Source organism: Alternaria conjuncta (genome assembly GCF_024043145.1).
Source record: "Alternaria conjuncta strain BMP 0040 chromosome Unknown scaffold_2, whole genome shotgun sequence".
NCBI lineage: Eukaryota > Fungi > Ascomycota > Dothideomycetes > Pleosporales > Pleosporaceae > Alternaria > Alternaria conjuncta.
In genome coordinates this window covers 1,627,971-1,650,234 of record NW_026250091.1, presented here as the reverse complement: position 1 = coordinate 1,650,234, position 22,264 = coordinate 1,627,971, and the positions used below count along the sequence as shown (strand labels likewise).

General features: G+C 53.3%; 8 protein-coding genes across 8 annotated transcripts; 6 read left to right on the top strand and 2 right to left on the bottom strand.

The window, feature by feature from the left end:
* Positions 1 to 91: 91 nt before the first annotated feature.
* Positions 92 to 1,225, top strand: J4E85_001668 (uncharacterized protein; the record flags this gene model as incomplete). Its single annotated transcript, XM_051465953.1, has 1 exon — positions 92 to 1,225. One exon carries the CDS (start codon positions 92 to 94, stop codon positions 1,223 to 1,225), a length of 1,134 nt encoding a protein of 377 aa, XP_051330510.1.
* Positions 1,226 to 1,960: 735 nt separating this feature from the next.
* On the bottom strand, positions 1,961 to 6,951 carry J4E85_001667 (uncharacterized protein; the record flags this gene model as incomplete). The annotated part of the gene is made up of 3 exons (XM_051465952.1): positions 1,961 to 2,418; positions 2,503 to 5,959; positions 6,010 to 6,951. The coding sequence occupies 3 exons, from the start codon at positions 6,949 to 6,951 to the stop codon at positions 1,961 to 1,963; spliced, it is 4,857 nt and encodes a 1,618-aa protein (XP_051330509.1).
* A 1,949-nt stretch (positions 6,952 to 8,900) lies between these two features.
* J4E85_001666 (uncharacterized protein) lies at positions 8,901 to 10,549 on the top strand (the record flags this gene model as incomplete). The annotated part of the gene is made up of 4 exons (XM_051465951.1): positions 8,901 to 8,921; positions 8,981 to 9,068; positions 9,116 to 9,485; positions 9,532 to 10,549. The coding sequence occupies 4 exons, from the start codon at positions 8,901 to 8,903 to the stop codon at positions 10,547 to 10,549; spliced, it is 1,497 nt and encodes a 498-aa protein (XP_051330508.1).
* A 674-nt stretch (positions 10,550 to 11,223) lies between these two features.
* Positions 11,224 to 12,252, top strand: J4E85_001665 (uncharacterized protein; the record flags this gene model as incomplete). The annotated part of the gene is made up of 3 exons (XM_051465950.1): positions 11,224 to 11,338; positions 11,384 to 11,409; positions 11,458 to 12,252. The coding sequence occupies 3 exons, from the start codon at positions 11,224 to 11,226 to the stop codon at positions 12,250 to 12,252; spliced, it is 936 nt and encodes a 311-aa protein (XP_051330507.1).
* An 897-nt stretch (positions 12,253 to 13,149) lies between these two features.
* Positions 13,150 to 15,603, top strand: J4E85_001664 (uncharacterized protein; the record flags this gene model as incomplete). Its single annotated transcript, XM_051465949.1, has 2 exons — positions 13,150 to 14,501; positions 14,547 to 15,603. 2 exons carry the CDS (start codon positions 13,150 to 13,152, stop codon positions 15,601 to 15,603), a joined length of 2,409 nt encoding a protein of 802 aa, XP_051330506.1.
* Positions 15,604 to 16,318: 715 nt separating this feature from the next.
* Positions 16,319 to 17,208, bottom strand: RPS2 (40S ribosomal protein; the record flags this gene model as incomplete). The annotated part of the gene is made up of 3 exons (XM_051465948.1): positions 16,319 to 16,913; positions 16,964 to 17,037; positions 17,095 to 17,208. The coding sequence occupies 3 exons, from the start codon at positions 17,206 to 17,208 to the stop codon at positions 16,319 to 16,321; spliced, it is 783 nt and encodes a 260-aa protein (XP_051330505.1).
* A 665-nt stretch (positions 17,209 to 17,873) lies between these two features.
* On the top strand, positions 17,874 to 19,322 carry J4E85_001662 (uncharacterized protein; the record flags this gene model as incomplete). Its single annotated transcript, XM_051465947.1, has 1 exon — positions 17,874 to 19,322. The coding sequence occupies one exon, from the start codon at positions 17,874 to 17,876 to the stop codon at positions 19,320 to 19,322; it is 1,449 nt and encodes a 482-aa protein (XP_051330504.1).
* A 297-nt stretch (positions 19,323 to 19,619) lies between these two features.
* J4E85_001661 (uncharacterized protein) lies at positions 19,620 to 21,906 on the top strand (the record flags this gene model as incomplete). The annotated part of the gene is made up of 5 exons (XM_051465946.1): positions 19,620 to 19,803; positions 19,858 to 20,588; positions 20,638 to 20,835; positions 20,883 to 21,651; positions 21,704 to 21,906. The coding sequence occupies 5 exons, from the start codon at positions 19,620 to 19,622 to the stop codon at positions 21,904 to 21,906; spliced, it is 2,085 nt and encodes a 694-aa protein (XP_051330503.1).
* Between the last annotated feature and the right edge of the window lie 358 nt (positions 21,907 to 22,264).

Sequence of the window (22,264 nt, the reverse complement as noted above, 5' to 3'; positions counted from 1 at the left end):
AGTGGGGCGTGTTGTGAGGAAGGCACGACTGAAGTCTCACTTCTTCCCTGGAACTCTTCACTCACTCAACACTCCACCTCCAACCACTACAATGCCGCCGAAAAAGCGCAAAGACGAAGAGGCGCCCAGCGGCTACGCGCCGCGCGGGAAGATGGCGAGGACTCGCCCGCCCTCAAGCTTTTGGGATGCCGGTTTCCCATCCGAAGGCGGATCGCCTTACACCGGCAGTGGGCATGTGAACCCCCGCTGGAAAACGAAGTTGATGCAAGGACGGACTCGCGAAGCTCAAACGCCAATGCCAACACCAACGCCAACAGACGTATCCGCGGAGGATGCAGCAACCCCTGCACATGGTGGCAACGCTCTCCAGCGTCGACTTTCTGCCATGACTGGCCAGGGCGCGTCGACTCCGAACGACGACATGACTTCGCCGAGTAGGCATGACGGTATCGCGCAGGATCCCCAGACCCCTTCGCTGGTGGAACGACGCCCCAGCCATGCGTACAACGGCCTATTTAGGGGTCGAGGCGGAGCGACTATGGGTATGAACAGGCAGGCATTTCATGTGCCACCAGGGAGACATCCATCTTCGGATATACTCATGCCGCCGCTGCCGTCTAGTATGCAGCGCTCGAGTGTTCTACGTCGTAGAGACGCACAACACGTCGGTGCGGCTGAAGAGGAAGACGGGAGTGCGCATCGAAATGACGATGTAGTGCCCGCTGAACTCGAGGAGGAAGAGGAAGAGGAAAACGGGAGTGCGCATCGAAATCACGATGTAGTGCCCGTTGAACTCAGTGGTGAAGAATCCCAGTTACCTGGCGTTCTTCCATCAAGTAGGGTTGGGCGGCCGTCTTCTCAGGAAGAGAACCTGTCACCACAGCCAACCTCACCGTTGCCTGTGGTAGTTCAGAGGGTTGATGAAGCTAGGCCACAAGAATCTCTTGTCGTCGGCTTGGATTCAGAAACCGTGGAGGTATTGGAGAAGCGCCTGGCCCAGGTTTTGAGTCAAGTGAAGAACTTGCGCGCCGAGGCGTCTGCGGATCTCCGCGTGATGTTTCGGAAGGGAGTGCAGTTGGCGAATACCGATCTATCAGGGATCGACCCTGCTATTTTGGGAAGGGTGTGGGAAGACCTCGAGGCAGAGGACGCTGTAGGCATGGTGGAGACGGATGATCCAGATATCGCCGCGCTCTTTGACGAAGAGGAAGAGCCGAAAAAGTGATATCTGTTAGCAGGAGAGAGGGATGGCTGGCTCAGTACCATGAAAGTACTTGAAGTATTCTTTGTCCGCACATTCTACCTTTTTGAACTGATGCATACGACTAGCATTTTGTGATAAAATTGGGTGACAAAATACTGTCCTTATTTGCCACGTACCCTTATTCAGCTTGAGTGTTCGTTGTACTGTTCGTGTATTAGCTGAGAACCATGTGTGAGCTCTTGCCTGTGCAACATTCACTTCTCGTGAAACCATGGGAGTGGCGCATGGATGGCATATTGGATACCACTGTTTTCTCTGTTAGTCATGATATCTTAGCTTTTGGTTTACAGCGCGAATATTAGACCATACTATTTTCATGGCAAGCACTTGTTTCATGTTACGCAGTACAAAGAAGTTATTCATGCGCGGCAAGCGCTATCAATTCTCTACCTACTCTTCCGCCACCCCAGCGCCGCACGTCAAATGCGCGATCAGACCAACCACCAGAAAACCCCCCCACCCCAATGCAAACCATGCATGCATTCCTCGACAAACAGAACAAGGAAAAGTGGGTCATAGTACATGAGTAGGGTAATGAGGAGAACGCGTAAAGAATGCCATAACCTCCAAGAAACAATGCGTGCCAACGCGACGCTCAGATAAGCCTCCCTGCCTGCGCCAAACACCGTGCGCGATGCCAGCCAAACGGACCAACTTCCCCACATAAAGATGGGTATTTACACATTATGCCAACGCTCAACGACGCGCCTGTGTCTGCGAGAACCAGTCGTCTTGTGTGGAGTGGTACTGCCGCCGTAATTCGGCCTCTTCCTCTTCTTGGCTTGACTTGAGGATTTCTTGCATCGTCTCGATGTCTTTGATGATGACGTTGAACGCCTCGGTGACCTCCTTAAGGACAAGGTTGCGATTGTAGTCTGAGCGGTGCTTCCAGATAGCATCCATAAGCGCGGCGTTGATCTGCTCCAACTGCTCGAGCGAACATCCAGATGTCGAGCGGACCAGTTTGTCATGCAGCGCAATGACCATACTGTCGTCGAGGATGAGCTGCGGCTTCGGCTCCTCGTCATTGAGGATCTGATTAAGATTCGAGTGGTGCGGAGGTGCAGGCGCAGGCATGGAAGTAACATGCTGAGACGATTGAGAAGGTTGCGATGGCTGCGAGTTCGATGGCTGGCTGCTGACGTAGTGGACTTCTGTATTTGAAATGTGGTCAGTGTTGTGCTCTGGGGAGAAGCGAGTGGAGACCTGGAGTCGCTGGTGGAAGGGGGTTGGCGAACCTTGTGTGTCGGGAAGCTGCGACCCGTTGGGCTCCGGCATCATCTCTGAGAAATTGGGGACGCCAGATGGTGCAGCGCCGTTGCTACTCTGAGTGCCAAACTTGTTATCCGAAGACCTGTTCGACGTCTTCTGACCAGAAGTCGTGGTGGATGCACTGTTGTGGTAGTCGTTGGGATGCGAGTTCGGTGCCATGAAGGTCCGCCCGGACATCTGCGACTTTTGCGTTTGGGTTCCCTGGCCCTCAATTCTGCTCGGTGTCTGGAATTGAAAGTCGTGCTGTGTATTGGCATTCAGATCCTGACTGTCAGTCATATGAGTGTCGTCGTTGGAAGGCGCAGTAGAACCATTCGTTGCGTGCTGTGTGCCTTCGCCACTCGTGCCATTGGATAGACCTTCAGCATGAGGGGCTCGCAGCGGGGTTACCGGTGGCATGGCCAAACGGCCAGGAACAGGCTCACCCAGAGTGATAGGCCCTGAAGTTTCGGTGGTACCGATAGACTGTTCTGGAGGTACGCGTGCGACGTCTTCGAAATCCTTGTTTGCGGCGATGGCTCTCTCCCGCTTCTCTTGAGCCTTCCTCTCTCTTTCGAGTTCGCGCTGGTAGACTGCTTCACACTCTTGGAGAAGCCCAGGGTTTTGGTGCATAAAGAAATTGTCCAGATCGACCTCAACGTTTGTGATCATCTCATTGCCCTTCAGGGTTCGCTCTGCATCTCCAAAAGTCCTCGCGTCCTTCACAAGAGTCTTGATGTCGAAGAGGTAATCTGCAGGGCGCTTGTAGTAACCATTGGACAAGCGCTTCTCGATCGTACCAAGATCCAGATTGTAGTATTTGTTGCCGCTGTCGACGTGTAGCAGAACGTCGACGCCTTTGGAATCCTTAGAAAATTCCCACGGACGGACAACGCCTTGCTCTTCTTGTTGCTCACGTGGCAGGTCTGATCGCACATGATCAGAATCTTGCTCCTCGAGCAGATAAGCATACCAGGATTCTTCCAGAATTGGCTTAAAGAATTTCCTGTGACTCCTCTTCAGTTGGTCCATGATGGGCTGAATGACAATCTTCATCTTGTTGAGGGTGAGCCTATCCTGTTTCTTTTGCGCCTTCTCGCGGGCAGCAAGTTCCTTAGGGTCAACCACTGGAGCAACGATAGGTGCAGCCTCAAGTTCAGGTAAGATTCGCTTCTTCCTGTTATCCGGATCAGGGAAGTCTGCTGGAGACATGCGGATGTAGTGACTGATGCTGTTGAAGAACTCTGCTCGCCCTTCTTGGTCTGGCCGCATAAGATGGAACTGATTGGATTGTGAGAAGGAGAAAAGATCCATCATCATCTGGCGATCAGGCTTCTCCTTCTCATTGAGCAATTCCATGACACCCAGCAGCATGATCGGTTCGTTCGCGCCAACGCTTCGCAGTAGTAGCTTGAAGGTCTTGATGGCTTGGGCAGGCAGTGTCTGATACCAGACATCGACTGAAGGGATGTAGATGACACTAGGCTTGTGCCGCCTGACCTCTGTAAACAGCTGGGTAATGGCTGCCTCAGGTGCTCGCGTGGAGTCCTCAAGAATAGTGGGAAGGTCGAAGGACTGAACATGCAGACCTTCAATTTTGTTCAAGAGAGCAGCACCAAGATATTGCTGGCCCATTCCTTGAAGACCGCTAATGAGCAAACGGGGTCTGAAGATTCTGCTGCTCTCGAAGTTGCGCATGGTGGCTTCGCGCTCGAAGCCCTTTTCGTCGTCGCGGTCATCGTACGCTGCTTCCTCGAGTGCGCTGAGTTTCTTCCTCCGTGGGATGAGTTCGTCTATGCGCTTGAGGATCGCGGCTAGTGGCTTCCGTAATAATGGCTCGATGTTCTTTGCCAGTGGTGCTGCACTAGCCGTGACTGTTCGTTGAGAAGATGGCACCATCTTGTTGACTGAGATCATGAAATCCTTCGCTAGGATCTTGATGGTGCTGGGATCAATCAGAAGCTTCTTTTCAGAAGTGTAAATCTGAGGGTAAGTCCCCTGTACGGCATTGAGAGCCGCTTCTGTGCAAAGCGCCCGAAGGTCGGCACCTCCATAACCCTTGGTTAGTTCGGCAAGCTGATCCTTCATTTCCGGCTTCAGAGGTGGCTCCCAGTTCTTAGTGTGGATGTTAATAATGGAACGTCGGCCCGCAACGTCTGGCAACGGGAAGTAGAACTCGCGGTCGAATCGTCCAGGACGTCGCAGTGCAGGGTCTACGGAATCGGGACGATTGGTGGCGCCTATCACGATGACTTGTCCGCGACCATCCATACCATCCATAAGAGCGAGTAGAGTAGCGACAATCGAGGCGTGGATTTGCTCTTGCTTACTAGAGCGAACAGGCGCAAGTCCATCGATTTCATCGAAGAAGATGATACTTGGCTGGGTTTTCCGCGCCTCCTCGAACAGCAGACGAAGCTGCCTTTCAGCTTCACCAACCCATTTACTCAGGGCATCAGCACCCTTGCGCATGTAGAAGGTGACCTTCTGTCCGTGAGTGCTGACACTCGAAGCGAGAGCTCTGGCAAGAAGCGTCTTACCAGTACCGGGCGGACCGTGGAACAAAACACCTCGTGGCGGCGTAATCTTGAAGCGTTGGAACACCTCAGGATACAGCAATGGAAGCATGACCATCTCCTTGAGCTTGTTGATGTGGTCGTCCAGTCCACCGACACCATCAAAGTTGACGTTCGGGTCAACTCCAAGAGGGTCTGAATCTGCAAGAGCCTTCTTGTCTTTGACCTTGCCCAGATTGGCAGGGCCGCCGCCAGAGTCTTGCTTCGGATCTGCATTGTGAGTCTGAGGGAACCCGAAAGTGGGCGCGGTCGCGGTGGTTGGCGTCATGCCAATTGCGCCGCCGACAGGCTTGGGCATCTTCTGGTTCTCATCGTCGCTACTATCGGAATCACCACCTGCAGCTCCCATGCCAGCCTCGACGCCACCACCGAAGGGGCCCTGACTACGCCACAGGCTTTTGTATGTAGATCGTCCACCTCTTGCCCTAGGTCGCTCCGGAGCAGGGCCATCATCGTCATCGTTCTCGAAGACAGCGTTCTGCTCCGGTCGAACAACACGGTAATCCACGCCTGCGGCGCGAGCGCGGCGTTTGGGCGCTTCCTCGTACGCCACGTCCTTGTCAGGATTACGTCGAGAGAGGCGCCGTCGTTTATTGTACTCCAAGTCTTGTAGCTCATCCTGCAGTTCGTCTTGGTCTAACCCTGACTCTTCGGAAGAAGAGTTGCGCCTGCTACGCTGTGACTGCCGAGTCTTCCCTCGTTGGCGGGTCGATCGCCGCCCAGAGCCTGACGCACTTTCGGATGCAGACTGCTTCTCCTTTTCGTGTTCCGACTCGGACATTTCCTCTTCCTTTTCGTCGTCTGCTGCAGGTTCAAAGTCACTGCTTTCATCGGCGCCTCGTTTGCGTTTGGCTGAAACAGCACGGTTCTGGAAAGAGACGTTAGTTGCGGAAAACACGTATAGCCAGTCAAACATACCCTGGTGTTGCGACCGCCACGGGTGACGGGCCCTTCCTCTTCGGAATCCTCAGCAGCGGCTTCGTCGTGCTGGGACTCTTGGATGACACCTTCCATATCATCGTCGTCTTCGCCCTCGGCATCGTCCTGTTGGGCTTCTTGCGCAGGTGAACTGTCCTTGCTGGCTTTGACTTGGGTCTCTTCGTCGACGAGAAGCGCGTCGAGGGGACCAGGGCTGTCGTCGCGTATCATCGACGTCTCCTGGGAGGCCTCCATGATAGCGCTGGGATGTTGGACTCGCGGGCCTTTGCCGCCTCGAGTGGCACGGGCGATGACGGGCTCGGGGCTGCGCGTGCCTTCGCGCACGACTTTGACGTGCCTGCCGGAATCCGAAAGCTGGACAATGGGTTCCTCCACATCGTGCGACAGGCGAGTGCTGCGTCGCGTGCCATGCACTTCAGGTGTCTTCCCGCGCGCAAGGGATTTGCTGCCTGTGCGAGTGCGCAGATTGCGACCGGAGGCGTGGTCGGGCATCTTCAGCTTCACGATGAGCGAAGGCTTCTCGACCTCTTCGATAGACGGCTGCGCCCGGCGTCGCGATGCGGGCTTGGGCGAATCGTCTTCGGACGGCGTATCTTCGATCTCGTCCTCGCTCTCCTCGTACTTGATCTGCTTCTTGGTGGCGCGGCGCACGCTTCTGCCTGTCGCCGGGTTGATCTCGGGCTCCTCCGACTCGGAGCGCTCTGAGAAGGAATCTTCGGACTCTATCTCGTCGTCTTCGTCAATGTCAGAGCCGCCGTATGCGCGTCGCTGGCGCTTGGAAGACTTCTTCTTAGCTCCAGGCGTGTGTCGGGTGCGGCGCCGTTGGGGCGCGGCGCGTTTTTCCGAGTCGTCGTAATCGTAGTCGTCCGGGTCGGAGGCGTTGGGGTCGATGTCGAACTTGCGCTTCGCTCGGCTAGACATGGGGACTCGTCGCGGTGAGGCCTAATGCGGTCCTGCGGGATGTTGTGAGTGCGCGGCCTCGGGGATGCGTCGCGGTGAGAGCGCGCTTACACCGCCTGTGTGGATTTTACAAGCTCCAAGATGGCATTAGATGCAGGGGAACCGTCTCCTGCATGTGCGCCGATGATGGCGAAGGTGTGCGCGATGCCGCCTGGCGTGTCGCCTGGGCGTCGTGTTGTTGTGAATGTGGGAACGATGTCGAGCGCGCGATGCACCGGTCAAGACGACGCAGAACTCAAAGAAAGCGGCTTCAAACAGAACCAGTGTCTTGATAAATGACACTGAGAAGCGAAATAGTCGAGATAGACAGACGTGGTCGAGGGGCGTGTGGTGTTGGGGTGCGATCGCGAAGGCCTGTCCAATCCTAAGCGCGCTAAACCCCAACCCGAATTCAGAGCAAGGAACACTTTTTAGATGCACAACCACAACAATAGCAAATGCCTTTATTTCTCAACTTTTAACAATACAAAATGTGTCAAAATGCACAGCAAAAGTCGAGTTGATATCCAGTGAGCAAATTCCGCAACTTTTCGGGAGTCTTCCGCCACGTCTTGGACTGCTATTTGAGCCCTTTCTTTTCGACTTGTAGCTCTTGCTGCTGTCGGTTCCTGCATGATCGACATGCGGCTCTAAAAGCTTAATGCGTTTAGAGCTCGCTGCCATGTGTGGGGAAGAGCGAACTATGCACGTGCACCACGTGCTGGAGCGACCCAGTTCAACGCCACCCCTGAGCAAACAACTCATGACGCATAAGTCTGGAATCAGTTTGCATTTGCAGAGATCGGATGTTTGTTTCGTTGTAGATATGTCATACACGACTGTTGTTGTGCTCGTCGGAAGACGTCCATACTCCCGCGGTGACCGATAACATCCTCAAACAGCGCAACTTACATGTATATAATTCTTTGCGGGGGGCAATGGTTTTCATCGAACAATTGTTGTGTTTGTGGGTTCAAGGTGCCCGCGGGCATGTTAGGGTGGGTGCTTCGTACCTTCCAAGGTTGTCGGGTGGTTGCTCCATGTTGCCGCGAACATCGACTAGACTTAGACCACATTCGCCCTGGGCGCTGGCTGGGTTTGTTTGCAAAAGAATTCCAGGAAAATTATCGTTATGTTTACGCTGGTTCAAGCGACTTTATGCGCCAACGCCGTCGGGTAGGATATTGGTGTGTCTTTGAGCTTCCACACTCGTGCATCGTCGGGGCCCATCTCGACGATCGTTAGAGACCAGCCCCAAATAGGCCCCACGATAGTGAGGAAGGGACAGTCCAACCACTTTTGATATCGGATCCTCTCCAAGTCAGCAATCAACCGCCCTCTTCTAGTCCAGCTTACACAGGTATACTCAGCATGCCTCACTAATGTCGCAATCTCCGAACAAAGTACACGCTCTTGACGCTGTATACGCCATATACGCGAACACTCTGCCTAGCATGTCACCCTTCCTTGAAGGAATGGCAAAAGTTACTGGAATCTCGCATGCAGATTCTCCAATTGGAAGCTTCTTGATACACAGCTCATTATTCTTACGTTGTCATTTAGCACTGCGGAGCTGCCTCCGTGCCCAGGTGCTGTCCGCATCGATGCCATCCCACCAGAACAAGCCGAACCCCGCAGTTTGGCCATAGCTCTGCCCAACGTCATAGGCTCCCAAAGCTCCGCCAGACCTATCTGAATATTAGTCTACGAGAGATTGACGTCTTCGGGTGGGCTAAGCTATCTTTATTTCCACGCGTGCCGCCTTTAGAGTGGCCGAGTTCGCGGTAGTTTATAATCGATCTTCACACCCACTTCCAGACGCCATGCGCTCTATTGTGACAGCAACTCGATCTCTCGGACGTCAACAAGCTTACAGAAGTCACTTTCAGAAGAGATCCTTACCATCAATTGTCTCTCGAGGATACGCAAATATGGGCCACTCAGTACCACCAGTATGTTCCTACTTCGTTTGCGCGATCATCCGCAACGACCAGCTACTGACCGCATGCAGCTCAACGACAAGTCTCTCTTGAAGAACCAGACATATGTCAACGGAGAATGGATAGATGCAAAGTCAGGCAAGACCTTCGAGGTCAATGGTATTCCAACCCCACCAGTCCTCTAGAACCCCTCTAACACGCAGCAGACCCAGCAACAGGCAAGCTCATAGGCACCATGCCTGAGATGGACCGCGCAGACACCGAAGCCGCCATCGCAGCAGCAGCCGCCGCACTCCCTTCCTTCCGCAAACTCACCGGTCGCGAGCGCTCACGGCTCCTACGGAAATGGTACCAATTGATGATGGATAATGCGGATGATCTGGCCAAGCTCATAACCTGGGAGAACGGAAAGCCCATGGCAGACGCTAAGGGAGAGGTCAACTACGCCGCGAGTTTCTACGAATGGTTCGCAGAGGAGGCACCGCGCATGTACGGAGCCACCATCCCGGCGACGGTCGCTGGTAACCGAGTGTTCACAATCAAGGAGCCTGTTGGTGTTGTTGGATTGATCACACCGTAAGTCTCGCACTTGATTCGGAAGGATTATGGCTAATGCTGTCAGATGGAACTTCCCCGCAGCTATGATCACGAGAAAGATTGGCCCAGCTCTGGCAGCTGGTTGCACCGTCGTCGCAAAGTCTCCCGGTGAGACGCCTTTTACAGCGGCTGCTCTCGCCGAGCTTGCGCACCGAGCTGGAATTCCCAAGGGTGTCGTCAACTTCGTTACCGCACTCAAGAACACACCTGAAGTCGGCGAGACAATCACATCGAGCAAGACTGTCAAGAAAGTGTCATTCACAGGATCGACAGGTGTCGGCAAGCTTCTGATGAAGCAGTCCTCGGATACACTCAAGAAGCTCTCGTTTGAGCTCGGTGGAAACGCACCCTTCATCGTCTTCGACGACGCCGACCTGGAGACAGCCGTGACCGGAGCTATCACATCCAAGTTCCGATCTTCAGGCCAAACTTGCGTATGCGCCAACCGAATTTATGTTCAGTCTGGCATTTATGATGAGTTCTGCACAAAGTTCACCGAAAAGGTTAAGAGCTTCAAGGTTGGTGGCGGCTACGAAGAGGGCACTACACACGGGCCTCTCATCCATGACCGTGCCGTCGACAAGGTGGACGCCCACGTCCAGGATGCCGTCAAGAACGGCGCCAAGGTCCTGTTCGGTGGACAAAAGCTACCTGATCTTGGTGAGAACTTTTACCAACCCACAGTCCTCCGCGATATGACCAAGGACATGCAGCTTGCCAAAGATGAGACCTTCGGCCCTGTTGCCGGACTCTTCCCCTTCGATACCGAAGCCGACGTTGTCAAGCTAGCCAACGCGGCCGACGTAGGTCTTGCGGGTTACTTCTTCAGCAAAGACATCCAGCGAGTTTATAGGGTAGCTGAAGCTCTGGAGGTTGGTATGGTTGGTGTTAACACCGGTCTCATCTCCGATGCTGCCGCACCTTTCGGAGGCGTGAAAGAGTCTGGCTTTGGACGAGAGGGAAGCCATCTTGGTATCGATGAATACGTTGTCACAAAGACGATCACAATGGGCGGCAATGGCCAGCCGCTCCAAGGAGAGTAGAGGATCAATACAGACTGATTTGCGCCGAGGGGTCGAGAAGCCCCGCCACACATAGCTTCATTTCCACGCATGCCTGACAACGACCACAGATCATGATGAGGTTTGTGCTCAACCCTCGAGAGATACCGCAGTGCAGAACCATTCGTCGAAGTCCTGGGGAAGGAATGTGCCGTGCACGTTGCAAAAAGAACTATCGAAGGGAGCCGCTAGCGTGTCATGTTCGCGACTTTGGAGTTTAGCGTAACGCGTAGCCCAGCGCAACGCGTGCCTGTGCCATCCTGTCCTTGCGGCCGTTTAGTAGGTATCCATCGAGTATTTTGTTTGCTTCTCAATTCTCTATAAGATCAATAGCATCGGGTAACCTTGCAACGACGGCATTTCAAACAACTAATCGCATCGTCGATTTCACATTCCTTCCTTCGACGATCCTTACCTACCGGTGCCATTTCCGACACACATCCCTGATAGCATCACTTTCGGCCGTTTACCCCTCTCCGCCACATCCACGCCAAAGCACGTTAAGAACAGGCCGAACACCCAGTTCAGGTTTTGTCACCTTTAGCTCATTCATAACTACGATGGCGCACGTTTCGTACGATCAAAGCCATGTCTACATCAAGTCGGAGGCAGGCCTCGACCAAAAGCAAACCTTAACTCCCGGACCGAGTCCGACGATGTCAGCTGCACCTTATCCGCCAGGTCCGAGCAATGTTAAGATGGAGCGGATCCCGGAACCGTTTGATATCAAGCAAGAGGAATATCGCCAGCAGGAACGAGAGAGCACCGTAGGTACTATGGATGCAACCACACGCACGACGAACGGGGTACTACAAGGGAACAACGTCACTGTCGGTCAGGCTGTACCAGCCCTTGGGTCAGCTTTTTCGACACCGGTTCCAATTACTCAGGCAGCGACTGCCCCAGCTGCTCAGACGACGGCAGCTCAAATCACTCAGAACTCCATGGCGTCTAGCAGATACGCCCAACCAGAGATCCAGGCCGACCCGTCTCCAGCGGCATTGAACCGTCTGGCATCCAAGAGACTCCTCGAAGATGATTCTTTCTGTACAGGATCACCAACAAACAAGCGCATCAAAGCCGAGCCATCCTCCTCAGTCTCCGGCACCGGCGTTCCTCGCATCAAGTTGGAGCCCTCCAGCTCCCACACAGAAACCCCTCCCATGCACCGCGCACCCGAGAACGACATAATCGAAATCATCAAGACATGCACAAAAGTCAACCTCAGACCTTTCGAACTCGAGTACCTCAGCAAGATCCAAACTAGAATCGACTGGGTCTTCAACCATGGCGCAAAGTCTTTCGACATTCTTTCCGAGATCAAGGCAATGCCGAACAACCCACCTCATTCCTACACGTTTAGTCTCAAGCCCGAACAGAACCGCCGCATCGGCGAATTGCAGAAGAGGATGAAGGATGCGCAGACGGGGTTTAATGCTCAGGGTGTGAAAGCTAATCCAACATCGACTCCTAAGGGCAGGAAGATCAAGAATTGTCGGGCGAGGACTGTGAAGTCACCGTCGGTGTCTGCAGAGCAGGGATTTAAGGTTGAGAAGCTTTTGGGCATGCTGATGCTGAATGACGAGTCTGGAGCTGCTGTTGCTCAAGCGGCGTCCAACTTGCTTGCTAGTAGGGGGCTGAAGTTTACTTTGTGTGGGAAGGAGCTACGGTTGGTAGAATCGTAGATGCAATTCCTGTACTGTTGGATGTTTGGTACTTTCTTTCAGGGAATCTGTAGCCAGAGTGGCTTTCTTGTGTTACTAGTAGTAGGAGCGGGCTCTCTGGGTCTTGTGCAGGTAGACTCGTGGTCTCTGTCAAGCACTCTTTATAGTTTCATTTGTTGCACCTATGTAGTCTCTGTTCGATGTAACATTGAATTTGTTGAAACATCTCAACTGCTTTCTTGGCTGTATCGCTACAGGTCTCGTGTGTCGCTGGGGGAGAAGCTCTGGATGAGCGTCTACATGAACTCTGACAACGGAGCACTATCAGCACTTCAGCGACCCTTTGACTTCCTTCTTGCATGGAACCTCTGCGGATGGCCGATCTACGTAGAGGTTGCAGTTCGTGTCAGAAACACCGGATCATGTGTGGCGGCGCAACGCGCATGCAGCATAAGTACCCAACGTCATCGTCCCCGCACAATCCAGGGGAAAGCGATTTGTCGCTGTGACCATTTGGGGCTATAGATACCATCCAAACAGTACCAGACGTTGTAGTGAGCTCAAGGTCAACAGATATTATCAAGAGAAAATCGATTCGAACACCATTCCCGCAAATTTCCTTGATAGTTGCAGGACATCCCCTCACAGTCGGCTGCTAGCGCGTTGCACTCGCGACCGAAGTTTAACAGGGCACAACGCGCATCCGCAACCCACCGTTCGCAACTTGTCGCATATGTCAAGCACCGTCGCCCGTCGACTCTGAGTGACGCGCACAAGATCGCAAGACGTACTACAACGGATACCAACCCAAAAAAGCAATTCCATCGCCTTCCCGCTTCCGGTGCCCTTTCCGAACGTCCAGCGGTCGCGCCTTCCACCTCGACTTACATTCGGCAATCGCCTACAATACACGTCATGATGCGCTGGCTCAGAGGCAGCACGGCGGCAGGAACACCGGGCGCAGAGGAAGGAGTTGGTAAAGAAAATGTCATGCCAATGGCATCAGACAACGTCAATGCCGAGGGCGCGGAAGATGAGGTTGAGACCTCGAAGAAGCCGTTGCGCAACACTCCGCGCCGTGCTGCAGCAAAATCTAAGAAGGGCGCTCCTGCCAAAGCATCGCCCGCGAAGGCCGCGACTCCCCTACGCCGATCCACGCGCGCGCAATCGAGAAAGAGCGGGGGCTTCTTCGACGCGGCGCAGGAAGCCACTCCAGACCCGATGTCAATCGCCTCGATCATAGATGCACCTCCGACATCGACATCGACACCACCACCACCATCACCACAACAGTGGTTCAGTGTTGCCCAAGAAGAAAGTCTATTACGACAGATGGAAAACCTACACAAGAGTGTCGTTGAGTTGAGAAAGATGGGAGAGCCACAGCACGTCATCGCTCACACTCAGGAAGACGAGAGTCACGTATCGGCGGGTGAGATGGAGGTGCCACAGCAGGTCATCTCTCACGCTCATTCGGACGAGACGGCAGCGGGAGGTGAGAATCGAGAGCCGGCGGTTGAGATGACTGAGTCTCTGCGAGGTGCTGTCGCTTCAGAAGAGGCTGTCGCTCCAGGACTGACTGTCCCTGTACAGGAGACTGCTGCTGTACAGGAGACTGCTGCTGTACAGGAGACTGCTGCTGTACAGGAGACTGCTGCTGTACAAGAGACTGCTGCTGTACAGGAGACTGTTGCTGTACAAGAGACTGCTGCTGTACAAGAGACTGCCACTTCACAAGCGACAGAAAACAGTCACCGGTTTTACTCAACCACACCGGCTTTCGATCATGCCAACCAGAACTCGACGCTTCCTGTAGATAACACAACAACCTCCGCGGCCGGCGTATGCTACGTTCCAGCATCGATGCGCCCCGATGGCTCCATCCGTAAAGAGATGAAGATTCGCCCCGGCCACTCCTCATCGGTGCCTACAAATACGGAACCTCACATCACATTCATCCCAGCCCAATCGGCATCCGAGGGACTCCCATCACAAACCGAGACTGCTCAGACGTCAATTCCAGCCCCGTCGACCTCGAATCAATCGAATGAATCCTTTACGAACCATAGGGCCGTCCGCCCTGGCGGACTCTCTACAAGCAAGTATGCGGTTGTCCCAGCTGCACCAATTGAACCCACAGATCCGCCCATGCCGTTCTCTGCATACGCCAACTCAGGCAAACGTCGGCATGTCGAGGAAGAGAACGAAGGACCATCGGGCTTTCAGCATGAGCGTTCAGCAAAACGCGTGCGTACTACGCATAGTCGCGAGTCCGCAGGTGACCGCAGTACGGCAGTTCCTCAAATACTTCCCAGCCCTTATGACAGATACGAATGGGCGCTTATCAATGACAACATGAGGGATAGTCAGGATCAAAGCATGAACTCTGAACCTGAAGAGACGCCAGAACGGTCAGTTGTAGGTCAAGACATCATCGATAGAGAGCCAGTCATCAAGACTGAACCCACCGATGATGCACCAAGTAACCTCGCTGTGATCCCGCCGGCGCACCAGACCCTGCTCACGCCAGCTCAGTCCAATTCACCAAGTATAAGCCGGGCAACTGCAGGACCAACAGCAACGCAACTTACTGACTCGCAAACTCCTGTCTCAACTCCCGAGTATATCGACCTTTTTCGTCTATGCATACCACACTCTAGCGTCCGCCAACCGACACTGGCCGAGGCTAATCTTCTGAGAGAGATGGAAAGAAAAGCGGCGAAAATTTTGAGTGGCAGGCAGGCGAAAGTCGACATCAGAAGCCAGCTTCCAGCCTGGATGCGCGAGGGCATGTGTAAGACCCAGAGAGAACGGGTGGCTGCCATTCAGAGGCGCATCATGGCAGCGAAATCAGGTCCTCGTCGCAATGCCGACGTGAGAAGTTTCAACAACAGGGCGGTCGTATCTACGCCGGCGCCCATGAGAACCGCGCCAGCACCTGTCACGCAACATTACCAGCAGGCGCCTCCCATGACCGCACCAGCAGCACCACCGCAAGTTCAACCCTCAGCACCTCAACAAGCCCGTCAACCCTACGGTCTCGACCCTCTCCAGTACGAAAAGTTTTTCGGTCCAGCTTTAGTATACAGTGCCCTGGAACAAGTCAACAACATGCTGGGAGCTCTTGGGGTCAGCGTACGCTGTTTCCTCAGTGGCATGGACACGATAACTCTAAAGAAAAACCATGAAATAGTACTACCTCCGGCTCCGCCAGGCTGCATGCCTCTTTCACTCGAAAACATGCCCTACGCTAAATTGGCCGGTCCGGCTCTGGTGAATCACGCGTTACACCAGGTCAACGAGATGATGAGCTCATTGTGGCCTGGTCAGTTTGTGTTGCATGGGAAGGACATGCTGCTGTTGCAGTCGTAGTTTGTCGCATCGTGGCGATGCTACTGTGCTTATCTTCGAGGCTGCAATGGTGACGAAACACGTGGTATAACTTCTTTTCCTGTATATAATTAGTATCGTATTGGCAGTTTATGGCTTCGTACGGATAATTAAGAGTATGTTCGATACCCAATGACATTACGTTCCAGAGCCCTTATGTCGATGCGTGTAGCATCTATAACTTAGTCACTCCCATATCATCCTTGGGTGCTTCGTCGACGTGCTCGTACAACGAAGCTGTTTTCAATAAAGTCATACTATATCGTGAAGGTATACTCTGCGTTTTGGATTGATACCAGAAAACACCATGTAGTGTACATGTTCAGGGTGGATCGCACGTTTAAGATACGACTGGTCGACGACGAGATTCTTCTTAGGGTAGACGGTAGATCATGCAGGAATTTAGGCGCATCTGTGGAAATTACACCCGCGTAGGTGTTGGAAAGACCTCACAACGGGCTACACCTGCCACATATATTGGTGCATCTTTTTGAACGTACAGTCCCATCATTTCGGAATAAACGCGCTTTCGCGAGACAAGCACATGGAGTGTCAAGACTTCAAGGTCATCATTGAAAGTTGTTCATTTTCATGCCGGTGTACCCAGCACTATCGTTGGATACATACGTGAGGTCCTGAATGTAATACCCCGCGCCATAACCCTGAATGCTAAAAAGAACCCATGCAGAAACACCCTCTAGTACCTCTTACCCTCGCGGAGGATGTCGCTGTACTCCTCAAGCGGGGATGGTGTGAGCTTCTTCTCCGCCCACAGGTTGGGGGTGAGGAAACCGTAGGTGTGTGCGACGGCGACGAAGGTAGCCTTCAGGGTGTTCTCAAGGGTCTTGGTGGAACCGGAAGAGGCAGTGTAGATGTCGGCAACACCAGCCAATTGCAAGAGACGCTTGACGGCGGGCGATGCGACAAGGCCGGTACCACGGGGAGCGGGAATGAGACGGACAGTGACGGAACCGCACTTTCCGCTCTCCTTGGTGGGGAGCGAGTGAGGCTCACCAAGGTTGGTACCCCAGTAACCTCTTCGGATGGGGACGACGGAGAGCTTGGCGATGATGATGGCGGCGCGGATGGCAGTTGCGACTTCCTTGGAGGTCTTGATACCGAGACCGATGTGACCCTCGGAGTCACCGATGACGACGATAGCCTTGAAGCGGGTACGCTGACCGGCACGGGTCTGCTTCTGGACGGGCTTGATCTTCATGACCTCGTCCTTGAGCTTGGGAAGGAAGAAGTCGACGACCTGGTACTCCTTGATGGGGAGAGAGTGGAGGTAGCTGTCCACAGTCAGTAAATATTCCCACCCCATTGTCGCCTCAGAACGTACATCTCCTCCATGCTCTTGATCTTGCCGGCCTTTACGAGACGGCCGAGCTTGGTGACGGGCTGCCATTCCTTCTCCTATGCCAATTGTCAATTTCCCGCGCTTTATGCCTCCAAGATATTTTGTATGCGTACTTCGGTCTTTCCGCCACGGCGGCCACGGCCACGTCCGCGACCACGTCCACGGTCACCACCGCGGTCTCCACGAGAACCGAATCCGCCGCGAGCGGGGGCAGGAGCGTCAGCCATGATGTATGTTGGTGGGGTATACGGCTGCTGGAGTTGCGATTAGCGACGGCTGAGAGGGTGAGGAGAGGTGGGAGAGCGTACGATTTGGAGTTCCTGGGAGTTAGTGCGTGCTGTTGTCGCGGTCGCACTTGCAACTTTCGATATTGAAATGCTCGCTTAGGTCGTGGATGACGCTAGCCGCATGTGGCTTGGCGCAACCAGGCTGCATGTGGTATGCCCAAGTGAATAGTCCACGGGTGATCACCACGATTGCAAGGCGCCATTCTTGGAGGCTGTACAGCTGCGTTTAGCCAAGTGATTACCTCTCTGTACCGATAGATTCTTTCATACCCCAAGATGCAACAATCCGAAGTCATTTGCCAGGGTACTTCACGCGAATCTTGCAAGTACGACAATACGTCTCTAGCTTGCCAGCGCATTTATTCCTCACGAAAATCTCTCATGACTGATTGCATCTCGTGCTCTGCTTGATCGTTCTGTCCATCAACATCGCATGTCTCATGCTCCCAAGCTGTCTGGGATGACGTGGCTGACTAAGAGCTCTCGGGGCGCGCCTGACTCGTTCACATGCGCGAGGTACCAACGCTACCACATACACAACTACTTCTCACCAACGCCTCTTCAAACATACCATAGAGCGCACAGGAATCTCATGGTTAATCGTAATGTCTATCTTTAATTCGGTCCTCGGCTCGCTCTCACCGCCGCGGCGATTCAGAAAGTCCTTCGAAGACCCTCACGCGCGCGAACACGAACTACCACTTTACAACTCTCCGCCTTCTCCTCGAATACCACCGCCTGTAACTTCCTCCGTACTATGGCACGCCCCAAAATCCAGCCTTTCTCCGCCGCCGCGCGTTCCCGACGACCTACTAGCTTTGCAACGGCGAGCTAGACATCTCGAACAACAGCTGCAAGAGCTACTTGACGCACAATCTGATGGCCTGATGGGCAGTCTTCGCGCAGGAGACGGTCGCGGATCGAATGGAAGCACCACGCCAACTGTTAGCAGTGTTCGGTCCAGTGACCGAGGCGAGGACAGCGGAAACGGCCACAGCGCAACACGGAGCAAGAAAGTGGGACTAAACACAGCAAGGCAAGGCATATCCAAGCGGATAAGGCAACTTGCCAGTATCAAGGCTGAGGAACTAGACCTCTTAGATGAGGATCTGAGGAAACTGCAAAGCACAGTGGAGAAGACCGATGCGTGGAGCCAGAAGCGTGTACGGCTCGCGAAGAAGATCAGGGACATAGAAAGAGAAGACGCTGGCGCAAGAGCACAAACCTTACAAAAGGAAGCCTCGAAGCTGGAACAGGAGATTCGACAGAAGGAAGAAGAACTATGGGCGCTGAAGAGACAACACCGGCGAGTCTTAGAAGAGCTGGCTGATACGGAAAACTCCGTGGAAGCAAAATTGGCATCGTACAAGACATCGCTGTCACTGTTAGATCGGGAGGTTTCAAACTTCCTTGCGCGACCTCCAAACGCGGACCACGTACCAATGTCGTCTTCTCCGTTCCTCACACTACCCGCGAAGCGAAGAACACTCGAAATGGCACGCGAATACTGGCAAGACGAGTACACAAGGCTGGCTGAGAGGTGCGAAGAGGTCGATAGAGATCGTGGTGCGCTTGACGAGGGCGCAGTACTATGGACCGACGTCATGAAAAGGGTGGCAGACTACGAGACAACCCTACAAGACTCTATGCGGCCCACGACACAGAAAAGCGCCCCAGATCCCAATAAGCTTCTCGAGCAAATGGATGCAATAATTGCCTACCTCGAAGAGAAGCTAGAGTTCGCGTCGTCGCGAAGTTGGAACCTCCTAGTTTGCGCTATCGGTGCCGAGCTGGAAGCGTTCAACCAAGGCAAGAATGTATTAGAAGAGACTCTTGGGTTGAAACGAAAGGGCAAGGAACGAGCTACAGAACCGTTGATAGATCATGATGGTTTTGAGGCTAGGGAACCAGAGGAGATGACGGGATCTGCGATCAGGATCAGTCGGTCCCCGCCGCAGAAGGCTGCGTCGCCTAGACAAACGTACTTTGACTCTGAAGACGATGATCCGGATCCCGAACTCATGATTTCGCATCAGGATACTGATACAGATTGAGCTCGATGCGGGGTTGCTGACATGCTTTTCTTCGAGATTAGATACCCTTTTGTTTACCCACGCTTTTTAATCAATGAATCGCCATGCAATACATACCCTTCTACTTGCTCATGCCAATAACGTGTCGTCATGTGGACAGCCGTGCTGCGTGGCTCAATCTATCGATAAGAGTGGAGAAAACGGAGATAGCCCGTCTTATTACCGTCACTACTAACAAAGCTCCCGCCCGTTACGAGCATCACCATCATAATCACCTCGGTACAACTTGCGACATCTGCTGGACAGCTTTTCGCAAATATGAGTTCTTCGCACGCCCCGACTAGCCCACCTACCGAGGAGGACACCGCAAGAACCATTGTTTACGATCCAAACGACCCGTTCTGGCGCGATACTGAAGATGATGATGACGACATGGACTTTGTGCCCGCAGAAGAGGGGACCGACGACAATGAGGACGGTGAAGGCGATTTGAGCTTTCATGGTATATTAATCTGTTTTGTATGGCTCGTGAACTATTTACTGACATTATCACAAGATGCTGCCGAACGATTGAGTAACCTCAGCGGAGTGGAGATCGCATTCGAATATACCGACGATAACGACGAAGATGACGACGAAGAAGAGGATGAGGACGAGGATGATGATGACGAGGACGAAGAAGAAGACGAGGACGGGGATGACGAAGATCCAGACGACCCTCGGCAGCCAGTCATGATTACACGTGAGCAGATAATGCAGTTACTTGGGCATGCCGGATTAGGGCGGATATTCGCCACCGATTTAATTCCTCGATCCGGGCTTCGGCGACACAGGTTTGACGATGATGAGCAGGAAGATGAAGAGGACAGCAATGCAGGCACCGGCTATGATCCTATCGGCACACGGTCTTCTGGCAGAAGGCGAGGGCCACGAGGCAGAGACCTATTCGAAAAGGTTCCTAGCGAGCAGGGCCAGGAGTTGATGCAAGGAGGTAATTTCGGAACGAACCCACGACCAGAGGATACGCTCCAGAGGAAAAAGAGGCTAGCGTACAACATCATGCGACGAGAGCTAGGCATCGGTGGTGATGGTCGCCAAAAGAATTCCACGAAGCTGTTGAGGCAAGACATGATACCCGAGTCTGTGGCCGACACAATCATACACTACAATGCGCGATGTTATTCGGGACAATTTTCTGACGATGGTAATTTCTTCTTCTCATGCGCTCAGGACTTCAAAGTGCGCATGTACGACACGTCAAATCCATATGACTGGAAGTATTACAAGGCAAGTAGCATCCTTGAATTTGAAGCCCTGCGAAACTGACCTGTCGCAGACAGTGAGATATGATGGCGGCCAATGGACTATCACAGATGCTTCATTAAGTCCAGACAACCGTTTCCTGGCATACAGCTCAATTCGAAGCATCGTCGCGCTAGCACACACGGACCCCAGTGACGATTCTGAGCCCCATTACCTCGATTTTTCAGACCTGGGTCGACCGGCCCCGCGTGGATTCCGCGGATACTTTGGTGTAAGATAGTCACACATCATATTCGACTTCGCAACTGACTGTTCCAGATTTGGTCGATAAGGTTTTCTGGCGATGGACGTGAGATTGTAGCAGGAACAGGAGACAGCTCTGTCTATGTGTATGACATAGAGCGTCGTCAGTCTGTACTGCGCATCCCGGGTCATCAGGACGACGTGAATGCGGTCTGCTTCGGTGACACTAATTCGCCTCATATTCTCTACTCTGGTTCAGACGATACTACACTCAAGGTCTGGGACCGAAGAAGCATGGGCGATGGCCGAGAAGCTGGTGTTTTCCTCGGCCACACCGAGGGACTGACGTATGTCGACAGCAAGGGTGATGGGCGATATGTACTTAGCAACGGCAAGGACCAAACCGCTAAGCTTTGGGATCTGAGGAAAATGATGTCGAAAGAGAAGGCTGATCGCATTGATCCCAACGCATACACCAACCGATTTGAGTACCGATCCAACGCGTACGACTTCGATGACTACCGCCCACATCCACACGACTGCTCGCTTGTCACCTTCCGAGGGCACAAGGTCTTGAAGACGCTTATCCGATGCCACTTCTCACCACCCGGAAGCACAGACTCGCGATATGTCTACTCCGGCAGCTACGATGGATCGGTCTACATCTGGAACCTGGATGCGACACTTGCTGGCAAAGTCGATGTTCTCAAAGCGACCAGAAACTCAAGGCCACGTGAAACAGATCTTCTCTCTGGCATGTACGATCACTGGGGTAGGAATGAAGGCAGATGGCAGACCTGTGTTCGAGATGCAAGCTGGCATCCCAATGCGCCCATGATTGCTGGTAAGCACCTATATGTACTCTATCTCCTTGATCTTTTGCTGACCGTCGCTAGCGACTTCATGGAATGGCTGGGGAACCTCACAGGGAACTTGCACAGTCCACACATGGAATGACGGCCTAGAAGAAGATGAGGCGGAGCCGAAGATTGGAAGGCGGGTCAATCACATGTTACATCATGATGAGCGGCTCTACAATACCGAGGGCAGGACGAGAAGGCATCCTATGTGGTACGAAGACATGATGAATGAGGAGTGAAAGCTCCTGCATCAGCTGACCCTACCAGACTTCCGATGAACGGGCGAACGTAGGCATTGTATATAGGGATCTAGGAAGGAGTTTGGGAGGTTATTGTATATATGCAGGGACTTTCGGTTCTGGATCAGTCGACTCTAACCCACGAGTTCAATTTACATCACGTCAAGTGGTCCGCAAACTCCATCAACGTGAATGTTGCGCATGCCTAAATTTGGATATAATCAAACTCCCGCTGACCCAACCTCCGTACTGTACAGCCATTTTGAGTATGCCATATGTTCACTATGGAGCCCACAAGGTAAAGGCCGGTCTTTCCACTCCCAATGCCCCTAATACAAGATGATATGATGAACGGACC